This window comes from Thalia democratica, unplaced genomic scaffold, assembly GCF_965202585.1.
Source record: "Thalia democratica unplaced genomic scaffold, ktThaDemo2.hap1.1 HAP1_SCAFFOLD_546, whole genome shotgun sequence".
Lineage (NCBI taxonomy): Eukaryota > Metazoa > Chordata > Thaliacea > Salpida > Salpidae > Thalia > Thalia democratica.
This window is the reverse complement of record NW_028139579.1, coordinates 33,565-60,908: the sequence shown is the minus strand read 5'-3', so window position 1 is coordinate 60,908 and position 27,344 is coordinate 33,565. Positions and strand designations below refer to the sequence as shown.

The following is a 27,344-nucleotide window of genomic DNA, read 5'->3' as shown; positions in this document are numbered from 1 at the left end:
ATGCTAGAAAATGCTAAAAAATTGTGTCTTTTTTCAGACAAGCTGTGTTTATAAGGTGATAATACAAGTATTTTGCTGATAAAGCTGTTTATTACAAACATGAATCATACACAGATGGTTTAAGTGATGTACTGGAAGCTTGATAGAATTCAGCAAAAAACTGTTGTTTTTAACCTGTATCAAAATTAGTTTTAAAACTTTATATAGTTTTAAGTGTTAGATTATGTATTTTAGAATAAGTTTGATTTAAGAGTATGATTTAGAAAAGTCAGGAAAATTTTGGTAAAAAGTCAGGAAAAGTCAGGAAATTTTTCTCAGCTTGATCAGTGGCAACCATGTTTAAATAATGTTGTTCAAAATAAAAGCTTACAAATTTATCTTGGTTTATAAATATTTTTCCAAGCTTTTAAATTAATTTTACATACAGTATAGTTTGAGATAAGGAATTTAAAGTTTTGATCTTTAAAACAAAAAAGTTTTATGTATGTTTATAATTTGTTAAAATTCTCTAGACACAGAAGAAGAATTGTCAAAGTTTGATCTTGTTCGTTGTGTCATAACTAATGTGAAATCAAATGGAAAAATTATACAGTTGTCAAACGACCCTAAAAGAATGAACAAGTTTCAGGTAAGTAATATTGTAGATGTCACTAGATACATAGCAGTAAATAAGAACTTGAACATTAATTCAATGATTTTAAATAGTTTTTACTGGTTTTTAGATTCGTTTTTAGGTTATTTTTTAAATAAAAATATACAAATGTTTTATTTGATTTATTTCTATAAATAAAGTAAGTTTTTTTTCTTAAATTGAGTAAATGTCTATTAATTTTGCATGTTCTATAAATTCTCAAACTTCTAAACAGGACCCAAGCAATATCAATAAAAATCAGCTTTTGCCAGGAACATTAGTTAAGTGTACCGTTGATAAGGTATACTTAATGTTTTTAATTTGTTTTTTGTTTTACTTATTTTTAAACTTAATATTAAAGTAATTTTGATAAAATTCAAATGTATACAATGTTTTTTTAACATATACATTTTTGTTCTTTATGATAAGAATTGTTTATTGTTACTCAGACGGTTAAATACATAACTAAGAGATGATTTTTCTATATAAAAAATTGAAAAAAACAAAACACAGAAATTAGAAAATCAGGGAGAGATTTTGAAGTTTGGAGAATTTTACGGAAGTATCAGCTTGCCTGCGCTTTCTAGCGGTAAAAGTTTGACGAAGTTGAAGATGAGGAGGAAAATGAAAACTCTGAGGAAGGTTTGGAATCTTGAAACAAATACATAGTATACTTTCGTTTGAAGTGAATTTTTTCTGAAAATAAACAAATTTTTACGGTGTTTTCTGATTAAAAGTTTTTCACTCTTGAATAAGAATTATGAATATAAACTGTTTTTTATTAGTACCTCTAAGAATAGTATTTTTTAAGAAATAAAGTTACCAATGTTTTTATTTACATTATGTTATCATCTTAATTAATTTTATTAATAATAGTTTTTACACAGAGAGCAAAGGTAAAAAGAAGAAAAGAAGAAACACTGACAGAAACATGTTTGGTGATAAATTAAAAATTTGCTGCGTTGTTTATGTGAATTATGATGATGAAGTTTTCTGTTTCACCGATAAAAGTTCTGTTTGGGTTGACACTAAAAGAGAAGCTCATTTGATTAAATTGGCGGTTTGTTTTGTTTGTTGAATTTTTTTCACTACTAAAATGTTTAAAGTACCAGTTAAGTTTTCAAAAGAATTCTGTTTTGAATACCTTTATGATGCCAACTGATTTCTTTGATGTATGCAATAGTTAAAATTGCTCATAACAATATCAATTAATACTTATGTAGTTCTTATATTTTAATTTATATTATCACAGGAAGAGTTTCCAGAAAATGAGTTAAGTGAAGTTAAAATTACTCACTGCATCAAAGGAATTGGTATTATGGGAGAAGTAAGTAGTTATACTTTGTTACTTTACCGGTACTATTGTCTTTTTTTTATTATAAATGATAATAATTATTCTTACAGGTGAGAGGAGAAAAGGCAGTTGTTTTGAAGTGGAATCTTTTTGACAGGCAGAAGAGTAAAGATGAAGAAAATTTGATGTGGGAAAATTTTAAAGTTGGGCATACTCCTAAATCCAAGGTAAATTAGTTAAAACAATTCTGATCTTTATTTTTGATAAACTTGAATTTTTATGAAATACGAATTAAATATTAAAGATTTTACTCAACAATAATTTTATTACATGTGTAAAATATTGTTCATCCGTGGCAATTAAAGCATATAGGCAATGTATAAAATTGTTGTTTTTGTCAAACTACAGTGTAACGACTAATATTTTCTAACTAAAATACTGTTCACCTAGATTATGTCAAACATGACGTTAGAAGGTGTATTGAGTCTCGCAACCAAGCAATCAATGTTGGATTCAAACATTAGATCACTAGAAGATCTTAATGACGGAGACCTTGTTGATGGGATCATTAAAAATTTCAACATCAATAACGGCTTGCAAGTTCAAATCGGTACTTATTCTAAGGGTTTGTTCTATTTCTTATAATTCTATAGAAACGTAGCTTTAATTACACATTGAATTCATATCACTTAACTTCGTTCCTGCTAAATCTTACTTTGATAAATTGTTATTATATATTAAGAAACAAATGAATATATTTCAGATGGAAACTGGATACCATCGTTTTTAACTAGAGGTTTTGTACCAAACGTCCATCTCAACGATATAACTTTGAAAAATCCAGCTAAATTCTTTAATGAAGGCGACAAAATTAGATGCAGAGTAAGTTGGTATAGTATGTTGAAGAGTAATAAATAAATCACTGGTTTTGCTAGAAAGCAGTTATAAGAATAAACTAAATTTAATATTAATGTTTTAAATAAACAGAAAAATGTTTTTATATGATTTAAGGATTTTATCAGGGTTATCATAAAACCTTGAAACCTTGAATTTGAGAAATTTTGAAACAAAATTGGTTTTTGACAGTTTTTACATGTAAAATAATAAAGTTTAAATAACGAAAATCTATCATATACAAAGTTTTTTTGTATTAGTTTTATTTATCTTAAAAAACATAAGTAGTACAACAGTGTAAGTATCTTTTTAATATTTGATACTATTTGAAGAATTTTTTTACCTTATATTTAATTTTATACTAAAGATGGAAAAAGTTGTATCTTCAAAAACCTTGAAGAAATTCGGAAAACCTGGAATTTTTTTAACCTATGGCAATCCTATTTTAAAAGTTCTATTTTTTGTTTACCATAGCAGTACTTCCTTACTGTTCACACATTAGTCGTGAAGTAAAAACAGAGTAGTTAGTTTTTCATCATAGTGAAAAATATAATCAAATACGTAACATTTAAATAATTTTTCAGGTATTAGAAATAGACGCAGCCTACAGAAAGCTTCGTCTCACAAACAAAAAGACTCTTGTCGGGTTGAAAAACAAAGAAGTCATAAACAGCTTCGATCAATTAAAAGCAGGAATGATCGTGCAAACGTTTATTGTTAAAAGACTTCATAATGGGTAATTAATTTATATATATATATATATATATAAAAGTATTACTTTAAAAAAAAAGTTACTAATAACATACATTGTAAAAAAACATAAGTAATTTTATGTATTTTTACAAACACTATTTCTAAATACTTTTATACTTGAAAATATATAAAGTACTAAATGTAGCTTGAATAACTTATTTAATTTTGAAAATGAGAAATATTTTAATAACGTTTTTATACTTTTTCGTCGGGCATTACATTAGGTGTCAACAGTAAAAATTTACAATTTGTTTTAAAATAATCAAATCGACTTATTTGTTTAGTTCTTTTTAATATAAGTTATTTTAACATGTAAGTTTTTGTCAAAGTATTAAAATATATATTTCTTTTGAAGTGTATTGTTAGTAATCTAAAGTTTTAAATTTTAATAAAACAGATTAATAGTTCGTTGTTTTGGTGAAGTAAAAGGCTTTGTGCCAAAATATGAACTTGGAAGTGGAACCCTCCTTGATTACGAAGTTGGGCAGGTAATAAATGATTTGTAATTTATTTAATTATTTAAAGATATTTTTAGCCTCATTTCAAAAGAGTTATAAGCAATCAATATACAAGTGTTAATTTTTTATTTTTAAAAAGTTTTATTGTTATTCGAAAAAAAAAAGAAATACAAAATAATAAATACAAAAATACAAAATTGTTTGTATTGTAAAGTTTAATCTTAACAAAATTAAAAGTTATTAAAATAGTTAATTTTCTCAGGTTAAACGTTGTAGAGTTGTGAATGTGAAATTGGAAACTGAAAAAGTTACCATGTCTTTCAAGCTTAACCCATCGAAGAAAGTTGAAACTGTTAAACTTCCTACTAATATGGTTAGTTTAATTTTCTTACAAAAACACAGTCTTTAAACACTCATTAATCTTCGCTTATTTTAATTTAAAATACTTTTTTACTTGATTATACGTTTTTCTACGGTTTATAAAACCTAAAAATGTTTTGATTTCGTTACTCTAACCGTCTAGTCAGTTAAGGATAGAAAAATGTCAATCGTTTATTTTATACTCAGAAATTTTATTACAGTACTTCATTACATTTTTTTATAAATAAAAATTTTGGAATATTACTAAAATGTCAATATAACTTAACTTATTATGTTATTGCTTATATAGTTTCGAATGCGCATTTATAAATAATAAACAAAATTTACAATTTTCGCAGGTGTACGCATGCAAGGTGATGAGCAAAGATTCGGACAAATTGCTTGTTGAAGTGTCGCATGAAAGCAGCAAGTACAGAGGAGTTTTGACAATGAACAACCTCACTGATTACACGTCACTTTCTCCTTTCAAGTTTGAAAGCATCAAAGTTGGAGATTCAATCGAAAATTGCGTAGTTATCAGTTCTGATCCTCTAAAATGTATGAAGTTATTTTGATGTTGAATATATTTTTTATATAAATATTTTTTCAATGAATAATTTAAAACTGAGAGCTTCCTAATCCGTCACTTTCTTTTCGTTTAATAATTTTTTAAACATCTTAAAAACTTCATATGATACGTAAAAACTGTTCAGCTAACAAATTAGAGCTTGAAAGCTCAGTTAATTTAATTTTTTGTAAGTGTTGAAATCAACAGTTTTCCAAAAACTTAATTTTAAACAAAAGAGTTTTTATTAAATCAGTTGAATATAATTTAAGTTTTTTAGATTAAATTAAACAATAACATTTTATGCTGTATAGTGAGCGCGAAACCATCATTATGCGAGTTTCACAAGAAACATTCAAACCTTCAAGCTGAAGACCTACAAGAAGGTCAACTCATACCTGCTGTTGTTTCGCATACGTGTGAATTTGGTGTTTTTGTTAAATTAACCTCTGGCATTCTTGCATTGTCTCCTAAAAAGGTAAGTTGGACTTTGATTATCTTTTACTATGTCTTTATTGTTTTTTGTTAAATTATCTACTAGAACAATTGCTTTATTTTCTCAGAAGGTTGTTTGAAGTGTAGATTTTTTATTAAACTTTTAATAAAGTTTTGTTGGATAAATTATCAATTAATTTACTTGTATGTACAATGTGCTAAAAGAATTTTTTTTAATGTATTTTTTTCTTTAAAGTTTGTTAATTACAGTTAATATTATCTTATATGTTATTTTTAATTACCTCATTTTATAATTTTCTAGATAAAGCAAATGCGCTGTTTTGCTGTTGTTTTTTAGTTATTCTTGAAATTTTATTTTTAGTATTTTACAACAGATAATATATTTCTATTTTTACAGATGTTAACAGATAGGTTTATTGATTCAACTGCAAATATCTACAAGGATGGACAATCGGTTATTGCTATGATACATGAAAACAATGTGGAAGACAAAAAGTGTGTAGCTAAAATACTAAATAGTTTTTTTTTAAGTTTTCAGCTTGAATATTTAAAATTATGTTATTTTAGCACCAAGTTAAATTATTTTAATCTGTACTTGTTTGATTTTTACCTTTTATATACCAATTACTATTTTAATGTAACATTTTATCAGTAAAATTTAACATATATTGCAATAAAAAAAAGTAAATAAATGAAATATATTTTTAGGGTGATAGTTTCACTCAAGCCTTCAGATTGTGGTAAAAATTATGATCCACATTCACAAGTTGAAAAATATATGAAGCATCAAAAACTAAATACTGGTTTGTAAATTGGTTTGTAAATACTGGTTTGTAAACAATAGCATAAAAAATTGTTATTTGTCATCAGTTGATTAAGCTGTACTATTTGAATACTAAAACCTGATAGTTTGTGATTTAGTTATTAATGCTATGTTCTTATGACTATTTATTGAGTTTTTTATAAAAATCAATGATCAGCTAATGTTCAGTTTTACTAGTTATATGTTTTATAATAATTAATATACGCATGCATTTCAAACTAAATAAAAAAATTATTAGTAAGTTTTGACTATCTTATATAATTACTTTAAATAAAATATCTAAAAGCACACTATATATCCAAAGAAAGTATTTTATTGACTTCAAATAAAAATACCTAATAAAATACGCATATTGGATATTTCAATATATACTTAGATTAAAAAAATATTTAAAAACTATTTTTACAGGTAACAAATGGATCTATAAAGTTATATAATCATTCATATTTAAAATTTTTGCAGATTGTACTGGTCTTGAAGTAGGACAATTTATTGAAAATATAAAGGATTGTAAATTATTGAAAAAATATTCATGCAAAGTTATTGCTGATAGCACAGGAAAAGAAGGTTTAATTCAGTTTAATTATAAAATTTTATTGTATTATATATTTTGAATCGTTTTGGTTAAAAAAAAAAAGATTTATGTTTTCTATTTTGCTTACTCAAAATAAAAAATTGAAATTAATCTTTATCATTGAAAATGCATAATTTATCTCAGAAATTTTTACTTTATGTAGACATTTTTTATGTGTAAGTTAATTTATTTGAATATAAAATTATAAGTTACAACAAATAAACATATGTTATTTAGTTGAAGTGTAGGAAAAATTGAAATAAGTAATAAAAAATCGTTTTTTAGCTTATTAAAAAAATATTTTTTTGCTAGTTTGACTATAAAGTTGAACAAATATAGTTTTGAGTTGAAAACAAATTTATTTAAAGCCTAAAATTAACATTACATAAATCATAATCAAAAAAAATTACAGATGAAATAAAGGAGGCAGTAGTTGTTGATATTTCAAACAAAGAAATTATTTTAACAAACAACAAAAAGGTCTTCAAGCTTACAAGAAAAAATTCCAGTTTGCAAAGGTACGTCAATAGTTACCAAATTTATTATTGAACAAAGTATTAATTTTAATAATGTACATTGTGTAGTCTTTAATTTTTTAAAAACGACATCAAATTTTGATAAAAACTTATGTAAACCAGCCATTAAAAAAAATATATGTATAAAGTATAGTTTATGTAGTGATAAATTTTATAGAATGTAATCATAATACCAATAATTGTTGTTCTTAGCATAAATACACATTTAATAAAATGTCAAAAAGTTTTGTTTAATGGCCAGCTTAGAAAGTTCTCCATAATGTTTAAGGACCACTGTTGTAAACAAATTGAACGGTATGGTAGCTATAAAATAATAAAAATCAATTTAATAAAATATTCCTTTGCCCAGCTACCCAAACAAGGTGTTCCAGTCGAATGTGTTATTTTGCATTCGAACCTTGATGTAACTAGTTGCATAGTGGGGGAAACACCGGCGAGTCACGTGGCTTTGAAACACAGGATAGTCAAGTTCATTCCAAACTGCAACCAAGATGCCACGGCGTCCAAAAATGAAAAAGTTGCACTTGTTCTCTGCAAGACCCTGTGAGTTAATCTGTTGATTGCAGTCTTATTATGTAATATTTTTTTTAGATCTTAAGATAATTTTAAATTATTTATTTCACAAATTTCATTTTAAAAAATAAAAATAACTATATTATGATGTGTACTGTTTTTGCAGTGGAAAGTATATCTTAGCTAAACCTGTTAAATCAGCACCCAAGAAACATGTATCAAAAGAAAGAATAAATCCTAAAGATGTTGAAATTGGTACTGAGGTAAAAAGTTATATATATCAAAGTAATTATTTTAATATCTAAAGTTTATTATCATAGAAAATTATAAAATAACATGTTATATATGTTAGAAATTTTAACTACAACTTTATTTCCATAGTTTTGAAATATACTAATATGGTGTTTTAATTACGCTGCTTGCTTTATTTGTGACTCCCAAAATAATAAGAATAAAACATAAATTTCTTATCAAATTTACATCAGTTATTGTAGTATTGCAACTACTTACACATATAACAGCAACAGTTAATACAATCTTACTACTTGATTAAATGATAAAATGATGAATGCCAGCCTTTAATTTTTTTGATTGATTAGTAGGTTTACCAAATATATTTCTAGTTAGCAAGAAAGTATGTTCAATTAGACCGACTCAAATGTAAAAAAAAACTTTGTGCATAAAGCGTCAAACTTTAAACACGCGTAAAAGAGTCTATTTTATCTTATATATAATATATGTATTGACAAAATATTGTTGTTCTTGAGTTTATTAAAATTTTATGTTTTCAAAGGTAACAGCCGTGGTGCGTTCAGTCAGATCAACTCATCTGATATTGCACGTCACTTCGCTTCCTCTCAATTTGAAGGGGAAGCCAATTATTGGACGACTTCATTTCAGTGAGATGCTGTTGGATTGTAAAGACGGCGATTATCCACTAAGAAAGTAGATAATTTTGCATTAAAATTATCTCAACAATAATTATATTGAAATTGTAACAAAAACCAAATTACAGCAATTTTTTGATACTTTATATCTGAATCTGGATAGTTTTAATAACAAATCAGCTACAATAATTTTTTTTAAATGACTATTTGCACTTACAGTAAAAGTCTTAAAAAAAAACTGTCGTTTGGATTATTTTATTTTGAAATAAAAAATACTTAACAGGTTTCAGGCGAACAGCGAGATGAAGTTAAAAGTCGCCGGGTTCTTTAAAATGAAAAGTCACCTTCATTTAGACGTTACAAAAGAAGAATTTGTTACAAACCTCGAGCTTTCTCAACACAGTGATGTCATAAAGCGCAAAATGCCGGAAGTCGGTCAGCTGGTCAACTGCATGGTGAAGGAACCTTTGAAGAAAGGTAACGACCCCAAAGTAAGTTTGTGGTGACGTCATAAATATATTTTGTTTGTTTAATAAACTCCACTATTGAACTAAACCTTGCGTAAAGTTCTGAAACGTTTTAATTTTAAAGTGAATAATATCTTTCTGTAAACCTATTACTGAATTCGCAATTCAGCCATTCTGTTTCTACAATTTTTTAAATAGGTAGCAGCTGTTTAGTTGATTTAAAAAAAATAGTCTAAGGTTTTAATTGAGTTTCAAAAACTAAGATTACCCAAAAGGTAATCCAAACAAATTTCTTTTACAAAGCATGAGCTAAACAACTTCCATTGCACAGAGTTCAAGCCTAATGTTCCGGTTGGAGATAAGTCACGAACTGTCAGGTGTCATAACTCCGGCAATGCAACTCTGTCATCAACTTAGCAATGACAAGTTGAAGAAGTGTCCCGTGAAAAGCGGAATGTACGTCACTTGTCACGTGACTGGAAAGCAGGGTGACAAAATCCATTTGCTCAGAAAAGGTTTTTGATTTTTTAGTATTGTTAATTTTATTGTGGATGTACCTCTTCGTTTACATAGTATGAGGTATACCTGAGTGCATTCACCATATGTCTGTGTTGTGTTTATATTTCTTAGTGAATTTACTCGGTCTTGGTTGTTTTTTTAGGTGACGTTTTCAATTTATTGTAAATACTTAAGAAGTTTGTAGTGTGTAAAAGATTAATATAAAAAATACAGTTAATTTGTGTGTATTAAGACCAGACCTGAGCAATTAAAATAAGTCTAAACTTTAAAGTTTAAATAAAATGCAGTCGTTTTTATTGCCTGTTATAAATTTTCTTACTGTTTTAAAATAACATAAAATAGTATAAACAAGATCATGTAATTTTCAGGAGTAATCCAAGGATCAGATGACAACGTGATCAAGCAGGGATCTGTTGTGCCCTGCAGGGTTGTTGAGGTCGTTGACGATGGGTTGCTAGTGGCAACATTGCTTGGAAAAAAGGGTAGGGTTGATATCTGCGACATTGATGATAATTTCCATGACAACCCAATTTTGAAGTACGGTAAAGACTCAAAACACAAGTACATCAGGTATAGTAAAATGATTTTCCTTTTTTTAGAGTTTGATGTGTCAACTTTTCTACGGATTTATTTTTTCTCGTTCATTTAATTTTCTATTAAACACACATCTTAATGTGTTATTAGTTTTTAGGATCTAAAATTCAGTAAATAATTTTTTTTAAGTTGGACCTTAAATTTATTTTATTATAATGATAAGTTATTATGGTCAAAAATTGCTGTAAAAGCAAGACTCGATTTCAAACGACGCTCCGGGCTCTAGTAGCTCGTTGCTAATGGTAACCAGTTAAAATTGGGTCGTGTGATCGCTTGAAAGCAGGGTCACAATCTAGACGCAAGTCTGGGCACGATTAAATATCTGAACACCAAAAGTTTGTTTGTTTTTGAAGTCACAACGTTGTTTGCACAACTTGTCAACGAAATTGATCAGGCAAGTTAATTCATGAAATATGAGAAGTTTGAAGTACGTGTTGACATTTCTGTAAATCTGCACCAAATATCAATTGCAGCAAACATATCTAGCGACGGAAAAAAGTTTAGAAATTAAAAGCTAACAGTTTTGTTGTCATTTTCACAAGTACTATCAAAAAGAGTTGCCATAACTTTTTTTTCTGTATCTTAGTGCCTTTAAATACTATTGTTTTTACGTCGTCATGCGTCTTGGCAAACTAAAAGCAAATAAGTATAGATTTCAAAGCCGCTAAATTTAAAGGATATCTAAAAATAAATGTTTTACTTATAATACTAATTTGCCTCAGAAATTTATTAAATGACGTTTCCGGTAATAAAGTTGTAAAAAGTATAATCTAAATCATAAGCTAATAAAAAACACAATTTTTGTTCAAAATATTCTATATAGTTTAATCACTTTCAACAGGTGCAAAGTCATGGATGCCAGCAACGAAAAGAGACTTATTCTGTCCATGAGAAAATCCGATATGAACGAAAAATCCGAAAAATCAAAAGTAGATGATTTGAAAGTCGGACAAAAAATGAAGGCATACGTCAAAAAGTTCACTAAAGTTTGTTTATTTGTTTTATATAATGATGGTAATCGTTAAAAAATATATAAACTAGTCACTCCAAACTAATAAAACAAATTTTTTGAGTTTCTTATCTTTTTGCTTGTTTTACATATTATATAAATATTTGAAATTTATATAAAAAGGGAGAAAAACAAAATTGAATATTTTTTTTTTAGTAGACTATTTTATGATTACTTTATTACAGTTTAATTTTTTAAGTTATAGTGTTTGTATTTTGGACAATGTTGCTAGCTAATTATTTTTTTCCACAGTTTGGCCTGTTTTTGTCTGTGTCGCGTGAAGTAAGTGGTCGCGTCAACTTAACCAATCTTACCAAGTATTATGTCACAAAAGAAAATATGGACAAAGTAGGAGAAGTATTTACCCCTGGAAAGTTGGTCACCTGCGCTGTTATAAGGTTAGAAAGTATTGAAAGTATTTTTTGAATTTTATTAAAGTTATATCTGAACGCCTAGGAAAAAATAAACTGTTTTAAACATTTTCTTCTAAATTAATTCTTTATAAAAGTAAAAAGATTTCTAAATTTGTGACGCCACTAATATTTACTAAAACGTTTTCAAAATTAGTAAAGCATAAAGTTGTAACGCTACATTGCAGTTTGATAACTAAATATTTTTCTAAATCTTCATTCTTGAAATAAGTCTTCTTGCTGAATTTTCTTAGTATGTGTTGTTGTATTTGTCAGCAAAAAGTAAAATTATCATTTTAGTGTTAAGGGCAAAAAAGTTGAACTCTCCTTGCTTTCCGACCACACTGGTGTTGACGATTGCATTCCTGAAAGTTTGAATCTTCCAATGAAACTCAGCAGAAGCAACAAAAAAAAGAGAAAATTGTCTGAATCATCAACAGCTGCGAAAGTTGCATCAAAGTTTGCTAATTTTTGTTTAATGCATCAAAGCTGATAAATCTTTTATTTATTTAATTATTTAATTTTATTGTTAACTTTAAAGGAAAAATAAAACCTCCGATGAAGTTGATTCTGACGATGTGAAAGAAACAGTTTCAAAACCTCAAATTACAATTCAGGTTTGTATTTTGTTAGTTAAATTTTATACTTGCAAGAAAAACTTTCAAAGCATGTCAGTTGTTTAATTTTTTTTTTTGAAAATTTTAACAAAATAATCTAAAAAATTGTTACAGGAAAACCTTGATGAAGATACGTGTGGCAACGATGACGTTATAACCATGTATGGAAATGATAATGACGTCACAATGAAAGAAGATTCTGAGGATTCCTCCGATGACGAAGAAGGTTATAACGACATAGTTCCCGCCAAAAAAGTTAGAAAATATTTTAATTTAGTTTGATAAGTTTCAACTTGGAAAAATTCTTTAAAAAGTCAAAACACTTTAAAAACAATAAGTGTAATTCTTACTCAAATTAATTTTATTTTTTACAAAATTTTGTTAAATTTAAATGTGTAGTATTTCTAAATTTTTCTTTTTTGGTAATTTAATAATAAGAGTGAAGTATTGCAAGAAAAAAATCTATTTTGTTTATACAATTCATTTTAGATGAAAAAGTCAACGTTGAAACTAAGCAAGGAACAGCAAATAGAGAATGAAAGGGAAGCGATGAGAATGGAGAACGACGTCATAAAGCAGCATTATGACGTAGCAAACAACTCGACTATGGACGTAGAAACTTGCAAAAGACTAGTTGCTGAGAATCCACAAGACTCCAGAGTTAGTTTTCATACAAAATAGACTTTATTTTTAACTTCAATTTTTTTAATTTTGAAATACATTGTTGCCACTTGTTCATAAAATTTTCGAAGAAATAACCATTCTTATCTACATCGTAATAAACTAAACAGTTATGAACATATATGACTGTCACTTAGATAAGAAAAGGTCCCGAAAACTTTTTTCAAATGGACAATTTTTTTCTGGCTAATAAAATTGTTTACATTACAACAAAAAAAAATCTCAGTAATGTGCATTTACTTAAATAATGTGTTAAAGGCGTCTTTACGTTTTGATAATAATTGTTTTATGATGAGTTTAAAATTAAACAAATTATAAACTAATAACTAGTTAAAAAAGATATACTTCGGCAGACAATAAACAAACTATCAAAATAACACAGCGCAATATTTGATGTAATTAAATGCAGGTCTTAATTGAATATATATTAGTACGATATTATGTTTACTACAAAGTAATTCAATGCACTAATAAATATTTTTATTCAATATTTCAGTTGTGGCTTCAAAGAATCGCCTGTCATTTACCTTCTGAATTAACTCAAGCCAGAAACATTATTGAAAATGAAGCACTTAAGAACACTGAAATTATCAGGTAATTATTATTATTCTGTTGAGAAGTTAACAAAAATTTTGTCTCTCTTCTTTAAATACAATGGTTATCAATATAAAATTAACAATTATAAAGCTTAAATGAATACTTTTTTTCTACTAAATACAACTTAAATATAAAAGAGAAACAATATAGCTGGTTGATATAGTTGAATTTATTTGTTTTAAATATCTTCAAAAGTATTTGAACTGGCACAGTTAAACTTTTAAACTAATTTTTTGCTGTAGAGGTCTTCATATGTATTATATACACATTTTCGCACCACACTTATTATTATCAATTTTTTCAGTTCTCCATCAGATTATTTGAACATCTGGATGTTCTACATTAACATGGAGTTAAAATTTGGCAATGAGTCGAGTGTTCAAGCAGTCAAGGAGAAGGCAATGCAGTGCAATGACCGGAAAAAAGTTCTTGGTCATTTAGTGGAAATTTACAACAGTCAGCAAGACTATGAAGTAATAATATTTTTTAGTTTAAATTAATTTTATGCAAACAGTGTTGAAAGTTTATTATTATCTTATATAAAATATAAATCCTAATATGATCCTAAATTTTTATATGAACTGTTAGGTCAATTTAACTCTTTCATTAATTTATATTCGTTTACGCATCTGTTATTTAACTTAAGTGACTTATTAATATTGAAGCATAAAGTAGGGCTGCCAAAAAACCCGAAAACCTGGAATTTTTAACATGTTCAGTATTAAAATTTCGATTTGACACAAAAATCTATCATTTTAATAAAAATTTTTGTCACCATCAAAATATTTTTTATTAAAAAACACATTTAAATAGCTTTACAGTATCTTTTCAATGTTTTTATACTATTTAAAACAGTTTCTTACCTTCAGCTTAACTTTAAACTAAAAATAGACCCAAAAATATGTATTTTTGAAAATGTGGATAAAATTTGCCAAAAATATTTGGCAACCCTGATAAAGTATCTCCATGTAAATTTAAGTTGTAACTGCAATACTAGTTTCTTTTTTCATTTACCGCTTTGATACTTTCTTCAACATAAATTAGACGAATGCTGCAATTTTTTAATGAAGAATTGTTTCTTGTACTACTATTTTTATTTTTTATATTATCTACAGAAACTGGACGAATGTTACGATGTGTTGATGAAGAAATACCGCGATAACGACACCGTGTGGATGAAATATTGCAAAAATTTGATTGGAAGGGGAATGATGAAGAAAGCTGAGGAAATTCACAAGAGGGCGCTAACAAACCATAACTTCACCATCAAGACAAGTTAGTTTGTAAAAAGACTTGGTTTGTTTAACTAACAAAAATACAATGACAAATATTGGAAAATGAAATATTAACAGTCTAAAAAAATTCTTATTAACTGTGACTTAAATCTTGCTATGAAATATTTATTATTTTAATTTTATTACTCTAATTGTTTTATTGATTTTTACCGAAGAAATTTACATAGATCTTTGAATAAAAGTCATATATTTTTACAGAGAGAAGAAAAGTAGTTGATAATTAGATAACATTTTCATTTAATTTTACAGAAAGAAATTTGATAGTTGATTACGCTGCTGAGTCGATCAACTCCGGTGGCGATTTTGTCAGCAACGGAGTTGTGGAGTTCGAGAAACTTCTGCAACATTTCAAAAAAGACACTTATATTTGGAACAAATATGTAGACTGCTTGCAAAAAAATCGCATGATCGAAGAATGCAGGTTCGTAAAAACTTAAATTAATAAATTTTGTGGGGGTATTTATTAAAATTCGTAATTTAGTTTTTTGTTTAATTTTAATTTCAAAAAGTATTTATTTATTAAAACATAATTTTTAAACCAAGTTTATTTACGTTTATATGTATATTTTTTTTGTATGACGAGTTGTTAAATTATTATCTATTAAATTAAAGGAAAGCTTTCAAGCGTTTGGTAGAAGTAAACTTCAGTGGAAATAAGAATGAAAAGAATTTGAAAAAATATTTGGAATTTGAAAAGAAGCACGGAACATCTGCTATGGTCACCCAACTTGAAAATGTTATGAATGAAAAATATAACAATAAAATCCAAGATTAAGTTATTCTTGATGCACTTTTTAACCAAATTGTTGTTATATCGTTTTAAAAAGTCTTTTAAAGTGTTTATTGATTTTAGATTTTAAACGATTTTGTCACTTATTTGGTTTAAAGTTTTAGGAAAGTTTTTTAGAGTATACGTTTTTAGCTTCATTTCAATAAGTGAATAGTTGTTTTTATTTGAGTCTAATCTAACATTTCGATCTATATAAGTTTTGTCTAGGAAATAAAGTGATTCTTAAATGTTTTTGTGATATTTAATAAATGTATAATGTTTTTTCTACTACTTTATCAAAATTACTTACTGTTGCTTCTGCGCAATTTAGTATTTGATTGAAAACCACCCAAGGACGACAATCTTAAGCTAATTAGCGTGATTACACAAGTGGTTAAGTTATGAATAGGTTATATTCTAAAAATATATTAGTTGAACTTACATGTGCTAGTGGCTTCTCAACAAATGATATTTCCGCCATAATTACAGGTCTGAATAGAAAGTTTTGGTATGAAAATTTAAGTCCTAATATTAATGTAATTATTTTCTAATAAATACCACGAAAGTAAATTAAGTCAGGTAGATTTTTCAAGTTTGTACCGTGTTTCCTTCAACTTTTTTAAAACAATATCAAAGTAAAGATAAGTTCGAAGTTTGCACAATACTTTTGTTGTAATACTACCTGTTCACAGAAAATTTTAAGAAACTATGTTTAATGCAAAACTATGTTATTATTGATAGAAATAATATTTACAACATTTAAAAAAATATTACGAAGTATTGGTTTACTACTTTAAAAAAAAGTTTTTATTGTATTAAGACGGGTCAGCAAACTGCGGGCCAAATGCAAAGTTTGTCTAAGTACCAAAGAAATATTTTCTATATCTATAATCCTCAAGGAACTTTCCAGCTAAAAAGATTTTTTTAAACAATAAAAAGTATTTATGGTAAAATTTACAGTTATGATCTTTATTTAATATCCTATAATATTTACTTAAGCTCTATTATTGCTTGTTGCTTCAAATGTTTAATTTTTTTTATATTGATTACTATAACTATTTAAAAACTGACCGGCGACTTACAAACGGTTCCCGATCCCTACATTAAGTCTATCTTAAATAAGCGTCTAATTTAAGGAAGTTTAATGTTTTTATTTAATATATATTAGTTTACAAATTTATTGACCCATAAAAAGGTTTATAAAACAATGTTTCACCCAATTGATGTTAATGATATTATCAGTTATAATAAGTGTATTATTCGAGTAAAACATAGTTTGATTTTAATCATTTCTTTATGCTGACCTAAAAACATTTTTAAAGGTTCTTAAGGTACAAAATATTTGTCTTTAGTAAAAACTATTTAGTAACTTGGACTATTTCTGAATATTTATCTAAGCTAGTGATTATTTAGTTGTTTGTTAGTTATTAAAGCTCGATAACAACTTACTTTCTTGGAAAAAAAGAAAACACCTCTCAAAAAGTAATTAAAATAAAAAACGGATCATGTATATATAGAGTTAATTGAACAAAAAATATGCTCTAAGTTTTTGGACCAGGTGCACGAAAAAACTTTAGTTATCGAGTCGCACACCACGGATACCTTTTAACGTCTTGTAAAGGACAAATAAAAGTATGACCACTAAAACTGAATTATGTTATAATTACTATAATTTTGTAGATTTTAAAATTATTATAGCTTTATCTCCAAATTTATGATAAATGTTTTTGAAGATCTAAATAACTAGATTATTATAATACATTTTTATGTTATGCTTTTACAAAGGTACGTTTTGTAGAGTAACATGATTTTTAAAGACCATATCTAAAAAAGGAATCTTAAAAATAAACAGAAGGTGCATCTAATTTATAGTTTGTTAAACACAAACCAAGATACTTTTTAAAATGTTAGACTAAAGACTTTTCGGTCATCGAGTTGTACACCACGTTTATAATTTCCAATCTATTTTAAATTTAATGCTGTTTAAGTTTCATTTACTAGTTAACTACCATAAACCTGTAAACTTAAATTTTACTTTAAAGTAAATCAATAATAAACAATTATTTTAAAAAGGATCTAAACACAATAAGCTTTTTTCAAAAGAAAGCACAGTTATAAATAATTTGTTGCTTTGTAACTAATCTTAAGATATAAAAAGCAAAATAAAAAAGTTTAGTGTTAATTAATAAATGAAGTTATAGTTCTTAGATAATACAAAACTAAAAGTAAACTATAAACTCAAAATTTTGTTGTTATATACAACCTTGTTCAACAAGCATTTACCTTATACGTATTTATAATTGGTTGAATTTACACTTTAAATTTTTTCATAAGGATTTAAGGTTTTATTAAAATGTAAAAACGAGTGAGATTAAAGCTACTCATATATTTTTAAGAGTAATGTTTACTTTTTTTTTTGTTTTTTAGAGTCATTCTCTTATGTATATGAATAAGTTTTATTGTTTTTTTCTTTGTTTTTCTTGTAGATTTTTTATGTTATGCGGGTAAACTATAAAATATTTTCATACCATTTTGTTTTCAATAACAGATACTTTTTTTATTTATTATTGTCTATATTGTTTTTAAACTCAGCTAATTACTAATGTAAAAATTTAAAAATAATTATAATTGAATTAAAACTAACTTTACAATTTATAGAACATAGCAGTTTAGTTTTCTTAAAGCAATTAAAAATATATTAAATACAAACTTTGTTGTATGTGTTTTATTACTGTTATTAATTAATTTTATAATCCATTCAAGACTATATATAAAAAAGCAGAAATTAATAAAAAGTAATAAAAGCAATTACTGATTTCAACTAGCGAAAGTAGAACAAAGTTAAAATAAACGTTTCATTGTTAGAAATTTACAGCATAATTTATTCTTGAAGTAAATAAAAATAGAAACAATTAAATGTTAATGTTTTTAAACGTCTGAATTTTAGCCAAAACAAAAACTTCTAGTTTGTAAAATAGTGCTTGAAACGTTTTCTGAAAAAAAAATGTAAAGTACTAAGCAGTTACAAACAACACTTTTAATCTCTATAATTAAAGTCTATCATCCATATAGTGGTGAGGTTTCAAACACTTATGCTTACTTACGATAGAGAATATCAGGGTCTTTAATTGGACAAAATGATACAATCATGAAGCGATCTCGTTTCTTTTTTTTTTTTGTGGAGGCGTGAATCGATCTTTGTAATAAAAAGAATGAATTTTTGCTTCAATTCAGTCATCGCCTAGAATCTTCAAGTAAATTTGCTTTAAAAAAAATATATATAACAGAAAAATGACTGAAATAATTACCATTGAATTTTTCTCACTAGGAACAAAAAATACGATTTATAAAGTTTTTAAACAAATGAAAACGTATACGTAGATAAGTTTTTAACTGCTGATGTAGCATGTGTATCACTTTTTTATAATAATTAATTAATGACTACTTTTATCAAGAGTAGTTAAAGACTTTTACTGTTAGACTTATATAGAACTTTTGTTTTATAATAATTTTAAAGTTATTGTTATGTTTTTTAGTAATTCCTAGTCTTTTAAAATAATTTTTTTTCATGATAGTGTTTGAGCGTTAAGTTATTGCAATTGTTAAATTTAGCACAATTAAATGAAATAAACTTAAAAAGTTATTTTGTCTAATTTACAGGTTGTTTTTTTTTTTTTTGTTATTTTTTAAACAAAGTATACAACAAACATGTTTATTAACTTTTAAATAAAACAAAACTCTTAACTCATTTTGTATGGGTTATTGACAAAAAAGTAATCAATATGAATTTAAGACTTATAATTTTGAAAAATTAAAAAAATGTTTGCTTAAAACTGTCCTGATTATAAAAAACAGACCTAGTTTTAGCCGGGTTTTAAATTGAAAAAAGTATCCGAGTCTTAATTAGTAGATCACTAGTTTCCTTTTAGTAGTTTAACAATAGCTTAACTCACACAATAACTAATGTTTTTGTTGATAAAATTAAACGTAAAAGAAACATTGAAGTTTTTGGAAGCTATCCTCTATATTATCAATTATACCAGCTGTTTGTTTGTTCAATTGGGTTTAAGGGAGCGTTTATATCAAGTACTGGGATTATTAGTTAGTAGTATTTTTTAAGTTTAAAACCTGTTATATGTTGTGTTTTACGTAGCTCATAAATAAAAGAACTTTCTTGAACATTTTGTTGAAATAAAAACTTTAAAAAAGATATGGTCCCTTATAAGTATCATAAAAGCTCGAGTTTTTGGAACTAGAATTGTTGTGTACCTGCTACAGACATATTTAAAATTTTACTTTCACAGTGCTAGACCACTCATTTTTAATGTTTTTTATAACATAGCTACATCAACTCACTTCATAATGAGTCAACTCCTCTCACTGATAACTATACTCACCATTTTGCAAACAATAAATTGGTCTTTAAAAATTATACTTACTTAGAATTGATTTACATGACATTATCCATAAGTAAGGACGAAATTATTCTCTAATTCATTTTTAAAAGTCAGAAATTTTCAATCGTTTCTACTAAAATTTTCTAGACTAATAAAAACAATACAATGTTTATCTCTTATGGTAAACTAGAAGATATTTTATTTCTTCAAATATTTGAAAAACGTGTTTAATCAACTAAATGGAAGATTTCGTAAATCAAAATAGATATAAAAATCTAAAGTTAAACATAACCCTAAAAACTTATAACTGAAATTTTTATGTTTAAAATTTATAAAAGCTAAATTTTGGATAAAGGTAGAATTTTAAAAAAATATGGTTACTTATGATTCTGTTAACGTCTCTTCATACCTATATAAGTAAAGAAATTTTTTATTGTTCAATTTAAAGTAAATTACAATAACCAAATACTTTTTTATGAAAATGCTTAAAGAAGTTAAGAAATTGTTTAGCATTTGAACTGACTTTGTCATACTTCTCCAGAAAAGAAAAACTAATTTAGTCTGACACGAAATATCTTGGATTACAATTTAAATACTGTGAATAGAAAGTGATACTAAAATTAATTCTATGAACATATTTCTAGATGTTACTTGCAGTTACAAGATGTAGAAAAATGGGATAAAGACAATATCCTTTAACTATTCGTTGTTTAATATAAGAAGTGCTGTATAAAGTATAGAATAAGTTGTTTGAAAACTTTAAAATTTGTTATTGTTTTAAATGCAAGATTTTAAAAAATAAGTTTTGGAAAGAACCTTTATTTATTTCTTAGCATCTCTATTACAAAGGTTTTTATCAAAGAAAAAAATTAGGACTTTAAACTGGTTATTTAATTTATATGATTCTCAAATGCTCTAAAAGCACTGTTGAGTTTTATATAAATAGCTATTTGGTCAAGTGTACTAATTCCCTAATCACTTATATAATGACAAACTGTCGGAAACTTTTAAAGTCGACTTAATGATAACGAAGTATAATAACATCCAAAAAAAATTTTTTAATTATATTTATTGAAACGTTATTGCTTAAATCATTTTAAAACATATGTATAAGGGATATAAAAAACTAAATTCTGATTAGTCTTAATAAAGTTACAATGCATTTTAGGCAAATTGTGAATATAATAATTAGTGACATTATTGTTGTATTAGGTTATAGTTTGAGTAGTTATCTATGTAAAATAAAAACTAATTATTTTTTTTTCACGTACAGTAATTTACCATATTAAACCCAAGTCAAAATATTAAAGGTAGTAGTTTTAAAATAAATCATTAACTTATGTTATTTAAACCTTTGTCCTGGACAAGAAGTATCCGTGGTGTGCGACTCGATAACTGAATGGCTTTTCGAGCACCAGGTCAAGCGACCAAATATTCTAAGCGTATTTTTTGTCGTTCTATAAACTATATATATATATATGTATATACATGTTTATCGGCTATTGGTACAATTTAATTGTCAGAAAGTCTATACATAATTTACCATGTAAATAACAAGCTAATGTTGAACCCTATCATTTAAAAATGTAATTAAAATGACATATTGTTCAATATTATTTCTAAGAAGCTGAAAGTAACTAGTACTTTTAATGCAATATTTATTGTACTACTTTTGAGTTAAAGCTAATTGTTACTAGTTGCTTAAAAAGCTGTGCCATTTAAAAATGTTTTAACAATTCAATAAGTTCTGCTTGAAGTTATATCGTAAGTAGTAATTAAGATCACTTATTGTATTTATTCAAACTACAATCATTTGCACACTTGAAGTGATAGAAAATCAAATCATACCAGAAATTCGAATGCAACATTTGTGTTAATCTTGTCAGAGCATCAGTCAGTTGAAAAACTGTGATGGATATAAGTTAGGAACACAATGGGGTAAGAAGTATCTTGGTGATGAAGGCAGATTTTTCTAAACACTAGTAAGTATACAAGTGCGAAATAAAAATTAAATAAGACAAAGTTAATTCTTTTATGTGGACTTATTTAAAACTGCATGTCATTTGCACCCAAATACTAAAGTGATTGAAAATCAAATCATACCAGAAATTCGAATGCAACATTTGTGTTAATCTTGTCAGAGCATCAGTCAGTTGAAAAACTGTGATGGATATAAGTTAGGAACACAATGGGGTAAGAAGTATCTTGGTGATGAAGGCAGATTTTTCTAAACACTAGTAAGTATACAAGTGCGAACTAAAAATTAAATAAGACAAAGTTAATTCTTTTATGTGGACTTATTTAAAACTGCATGTCATTTGCACCCAAATACTAAAGTGATTGAAAATCAAATCATACCAGAAATTCGAATGCAACATTTGTGTTAATCTTGTCAGAGCATCAGTCAGTTGAAAAACTGTGATGGATATAAGTTAGGAACACAATGGGGTAAGAAGTATCTTGGTGATGAAGGCAGATTTTTCTAAACACTAGTAAGTATACAAGTGCGAAATAAAAATTAAATAAGACAAAGTTAATTCTTTTATGTGGACTTATTTAAAACTGCATGTCATTTGCACCCAAATACTAAAGTGATTGAAAATCAAATCATACCAGAAATTCGAATGCAACATTTGTGTTAATCTTGTCAGAGCATCAGTCAGTTGAAAAACTGTGATGGATATAAGTTAGGAACACAATGGGGTAAGAAGTATCTTGGTGATGAAGGCAGATTTTTCTAAACACTAGTAAGTATACAAGTGCGAACTAAAAATTAAATAAGACAAAGTTAATTCTTTTATGTAGACTTATTTAAAACTGCATGTCATTTGCACCCAAATACTAAAGTGATTGAAAATCAAATCATACCAGAAATTCGAATGCAACATTTGTGTTAATCTTGTCAGAGCATCAGTCAGTTGAAAAACTGTGATGGATATAAGTTAGGAACACAATGGGGTAAGAAGTATCTTGGTGATGAAGGCAGATTTTTCTAAACACTAGTAAGTATACAAGTGCGAAATAAAAATTAAATAAGACAAAGTTAATTCTTTTATGTGGACTTATTTAAAACTGCATGTCATTTGCACCCAAATACTAAAGTGATTGAAAATCAAATCATACCAGAAATTCGAATGCAACATTTGTGTTAATCTTGTCAGAGCATCAGTCAGTTGAAAAACTGTGATGGATATAAGTTAGGAACACAATGGGGTAAGAAGTATCTTGGTGATGAAGGCAGATTTTTCTAAACACTAGTAAGTATACAAGTACAAAACAAAAAACTCTCGCTTAAAACTAGATTAATAAAAACAATAAAAAATTTATCCTAAGTTAAAGAGAAAAAATGTTATAAAAATTAAATTCACGATATATCTTTAAGCAAGAACTTGAATAAGATTTGTTTGAGGCAGATAAAAATATATCTGTACACTACTTCATGAACTTCACTTCTAAAAAATAAAATTTCAGCTTATACAAAACAGGCTAAAATTATTACACATACATGTAATTCCTTATTTTCTTATTGCTGGGTACCAAAAAACTTCCTACTAATTACTTAAAACTAACTTAAATATACAAAAAACTCAAGCGGTTAGACAGTAAAAAACAGCAAACACAAAAAATATTTTAAAAATATAAAAAAACTTTTTTCACAGCAAAAAGCAAGAGAATACTATTCACTACACTAAAACTTGTTCTTAAAAATGAATAGTTATTGAAAACTTAAAATACACGTTGTAATTGAATATTTATAACAATATTGTTTGAGTAAAACATAAAAATAAATAAAACTTCTAGTTTTTAAATTATTAAAAATTTAAATTAATTTAAAAAAAAGGAAGGAATAAAGTACAAAATCAAAATTCAAAGTTATGACTTTTATACATACAGTTAAGCTTCTTGCTGAAAGATGTACAAACTGTAAAACAAAATAAAATTATCTAATAAATGCTACTTTATTGTTGATAATTGTTCAGCATATAAATAGCACGTTGCACTGCACACGCTCTTGTAGATATCTACTAAAAGAAGCTTCTGTTATAAATTTTAAAGTCAACTACTTTTTAAATTCAGCATCTAATTTAAAAAAACGAATTGGTGCGAATAAATAGATACCAAAACAAGAAACAACCAATTGTTTCCAATATTTAACTTTTTTTTTTTTGTTTTCAACATTTTATTTCTATCTTTTATTAAGTTTAAGACATAATATTCTTAATTTGATTTTAATTAATTACTAAAATAAACACTGTAAAGCAAAAAAGAAACAGTAAAACATGAGTAAACAATAACAAAACTATTTTAAACTAAACTAACTTCAACTCATTTAAAATATAATGTAAAACTAAGCTAAGTTAATCTAAAAATCTTCAAACTAGCCTGAGTGGCAACATTGTACTTATCCCTTGGACTTTTACATTGTTATATGTAATCTAAATTTTATTAAGAGCACCACAATAAAAATATGCTTTATTTATACTCTCTGTTTAGAAAGCTCTGTATAGAAAATTTCTGTAAAGTTTAAAATCTTTTGAATATCAAATATTGAAGATTTCAAATGTATAAGCATAATAGGGAGTATGCATGTTTATGTTTTATCTTTGTCCAACAATTAGAAATTTAAAAGAGTAAATATAAACAACTACAGTTATATATTAAAGATTAATTAAAGCACAGACATAATTAAACTTAAAGAAAAAATTTAAGATAAATAAAAAAGTATAAATTGACGATAACTAAATAACTCAATTTTTTCATAAAAAATATTTTTATGTTATGATCAGAACAATCGATTTAAAAAATAAATTAGAGTTTTAAATGTTATATTAAAGTTCATCTACCTGCAAGGCGGAATACTTATAGTATTTATAAAACTTAACACTTGATTAACGAATACTAAATGGTGGAGAAATTTTGAATTATAAATAACAATTAATGAAATATTAATCAACTTAATTTTATCTTTGTTTTAACAAAAAACTAGTCGAGTGTGTTGTAATCTTGCATACAATACAGCAATAAATTATTACAATTTTTTTTTGAAAAGTTTTAAGTTTTACACAATTAAAAAAAACTACATTTTATTTGGAAAACTTTAAAAAAGAGTTTAAAAACAAGTAATTATACCTGTTGACCATATGAAGCTTTCCTTTCATCAAAGTCTCTTCTGGCTAGAACAACTCCAGTTTTTCCTTTACAAATCATAATTTTAGTCTTTCTATTGTAGGGCACCTTGGTACTGGCATCTCTTTTTTCTTTGGTATCTTTAACTTCGCATTTATTTTATAGTCTGACCTTTACCTAATGTTTTTAATATCTAAAAATACAACTTGTTTTAACTATTCTTTATAGATTTCTTTCTAACTATAAGTATACACAACTATCAGCTTTAAAATAAAAAGAGCTTTTCAGCTAGTAAAAAGATTAAATATTATAATTCAGTAACAATGGTTTTATATCAACAGAGGAAATTCTTAAACTTCAATGGGCAAAAGAATTAGAAATGGATGCAGTTTTAAAAATATCAATATTTGAAAATGCTTAGAAGTGAGAAAGAGTGAGTTTTTATACATATGTTTATATATGTCCTAAGTTTTTTTAACAATCAAGTCTTATAATACTTTTTATAACATTTATTTTTATTAACCAATCCTTTAGTATATTTATATTTAAAAGTGTGAAGCTGGCAAGAGTAACTTCCATATGCACAAAATGAGTAGTTAGATCTTGAAATAATTTTTAAACTTCTATTATTGTAAATCTCCTTCATAATTTTACATGATTATATTTTGGTTGTCGTTAAAAAAAAATCTTACTTTTATAGCTGTTTACAGTTACATATTTATGACTAAAATTATTGTCATTAGTTATTAGAATTTAATTTTGTACACTATTCAAATTATTTTTAAATTGACTAATTAAATTTATTGCACTTTTAAAGTTTTTCTAAAACTTGTGTTAAACTGGCTTAGCTCATCACCACATAATTACTATTGAGCACAACTTTTATTTTCCTAGGTTGCTTTTATAGCCATTAGTTTCAAAATCTTAATATTTATATTTTTAAATTAGAATTTAAAGCTGTTTGAATTAGATGGGTTAGGGGTAATAGTTAATATAATAATCTATGGTATAGAATAACTTATATACATACTTTTTATAAAACATAAAATCTAGACTAGACTCATACACAGTAGCTACACACTATGTAAAGTAAAAATTAATATTTTTTTTTAATTAATGATCAGAAATCCAAGATTTTAATGAATTTAAGGCAATAGGGAGTCCAATTTTTTTTACAAAAACTAACATTGACTCTGAATTGAAGGCTTAGTGTATATAACTTTTAAATTAACTTTTAAAATATATCCAGTTTTGTAAAAACAATGTGATACAATTGTATGAAATAAATAGTTTTATGGCTAATTATTTCTGAGTTTTCGAAAATTTAATAAAAATATACCTCCTACATTATTTCTCAATTAATTCACTTCAAACTTTTAGGAAATGTTTCTTTTGATATTACAAACAAATTGTAGAAAGGGAATTAAAAGAAAAATACTAACAGAATTAAAAATAAATATTTTTTTGTCAATTTTTTATATAAGAAAAAACTAATTAAAAACTTGAAATCTATTCTTTACATAGTGTTTAAGATTTATTAAAGATTAATTTTAAAAAGTTTTAAAACAATTGCTCAAAAACTGAAAAAGGAGATGAACTTTTAGTGAAATAATCTATTTTTGACTTTTCAGTTTGCATCTCCCGCAAAAAACTTAATAAATTTTTTAACTTTGATCGCTTATATATCAAAAGTTTTTTTGAATTTTTAAAAACAGAAAAAAACAACTGGTTGCTTAGTTTTTTGTGTAAAAACTATACTAACTTTCAAAAGAGGTGATTTACCCCCTCCCTCCCCCATAGCCTAAAAGAATTCAAACCAAATAAAATAGATCTACAAATGATATTATGCTACTTGGCGCAAGATCATTGGAAGGGTTTAACCAAACTGGAATAACTTTAAAACAGTAAAGGAAAATGAAAATAGCTTTAGATGAAAACATTTCAAAAAATAAAATGAATTTTTTATTATTAATTTAACCAAATTTGTTTTATAATTAATTTATGTAAAAAAATAAAAGGAATAAATAATTATGTATGTATTGCATATTTTTGCTCCTTGAACTAGTAAACCTTCCAATATTGTGAAAAATAACATATGGAGCTTATAAGTGTATACAC

At 26.0% G+C, this 27,344-nt stretch overlaps 2 protein-coding genes across 2 annotated transcripts; both read left to right on the top strand.

The window, feature by feature from the left end:
* The first annotated feature begins 1,243 nt into the window (after nucleotides 1–1,243).
* Nucleotides 1,244–10,727, top strand: LOC145846658 (protein RRP5 homolog). The gene is made up of 21 exons (XM_082953333.1): nucleotides 1,244–1,273; nucleotides 1,521–1,691; nucleotides 1,884–1,958; nucleotides 2,036–2,152; nucleotides 2,376–2,550; nucleotides 2,689–2,807; nucleotides 3,404–3,555; nucleotides 3,970–4,060; nucleotides 4,293–4,403; nucleotides 4,750–4,948; nucleotides 5,270–5,433; nucleotides 5,809–5,906; nucleotides 6,120–6,214; nucleotides 7,221–7,288; nucleotides 7,694–7,887; nucleotides 8,024–8,120; nucleotides 8,651–8,802; nucleotides 9,028–9,235; nucleotides 9,543–9,726; nucleotides 10,099–10,300; nucleotides 10,661–10,727. Exons 1-21 carry the CDS (start codon nucleotides 1,244–1,246, stop codon nucleotides 10,725–10,727), a joined length of 2,769 nt encoding a protein of 922 aa, XP_082809459.1.
* A 3-nt stretch (nucleotides 10,728–10,730) lies between these two features.
* Nucleotides 10,731–15,157, top strand: LOC145846657 (uncharacterized). The gene is made up of 11 exons (XM_082953332.1): nucleotides 10,731–10,822; nucleotides 11,166–11,310; nucleotides 11,586–11,731; nucleotides 12,044–12,202; nucleotides 12,285–12,360; nucleotides 12,475–12,615; nucleotides 12,850–13,020; nucleotides 13,538–13,635; nucleotides 13,943–14,111; nucleotides 14,754–14,913; nucleotides 15,132–15,157. Exons 1-11 carry the CDS (start codon nucleotides 10,731–10,733, stop codon nucleotides 15,155–15,157), a joined length of 1,383 nt encoding a protein of 460 aa, XP_082809458.1.
* Nucleotides 15,158–27,344: the final 12,187 nt, after the last annotated feature.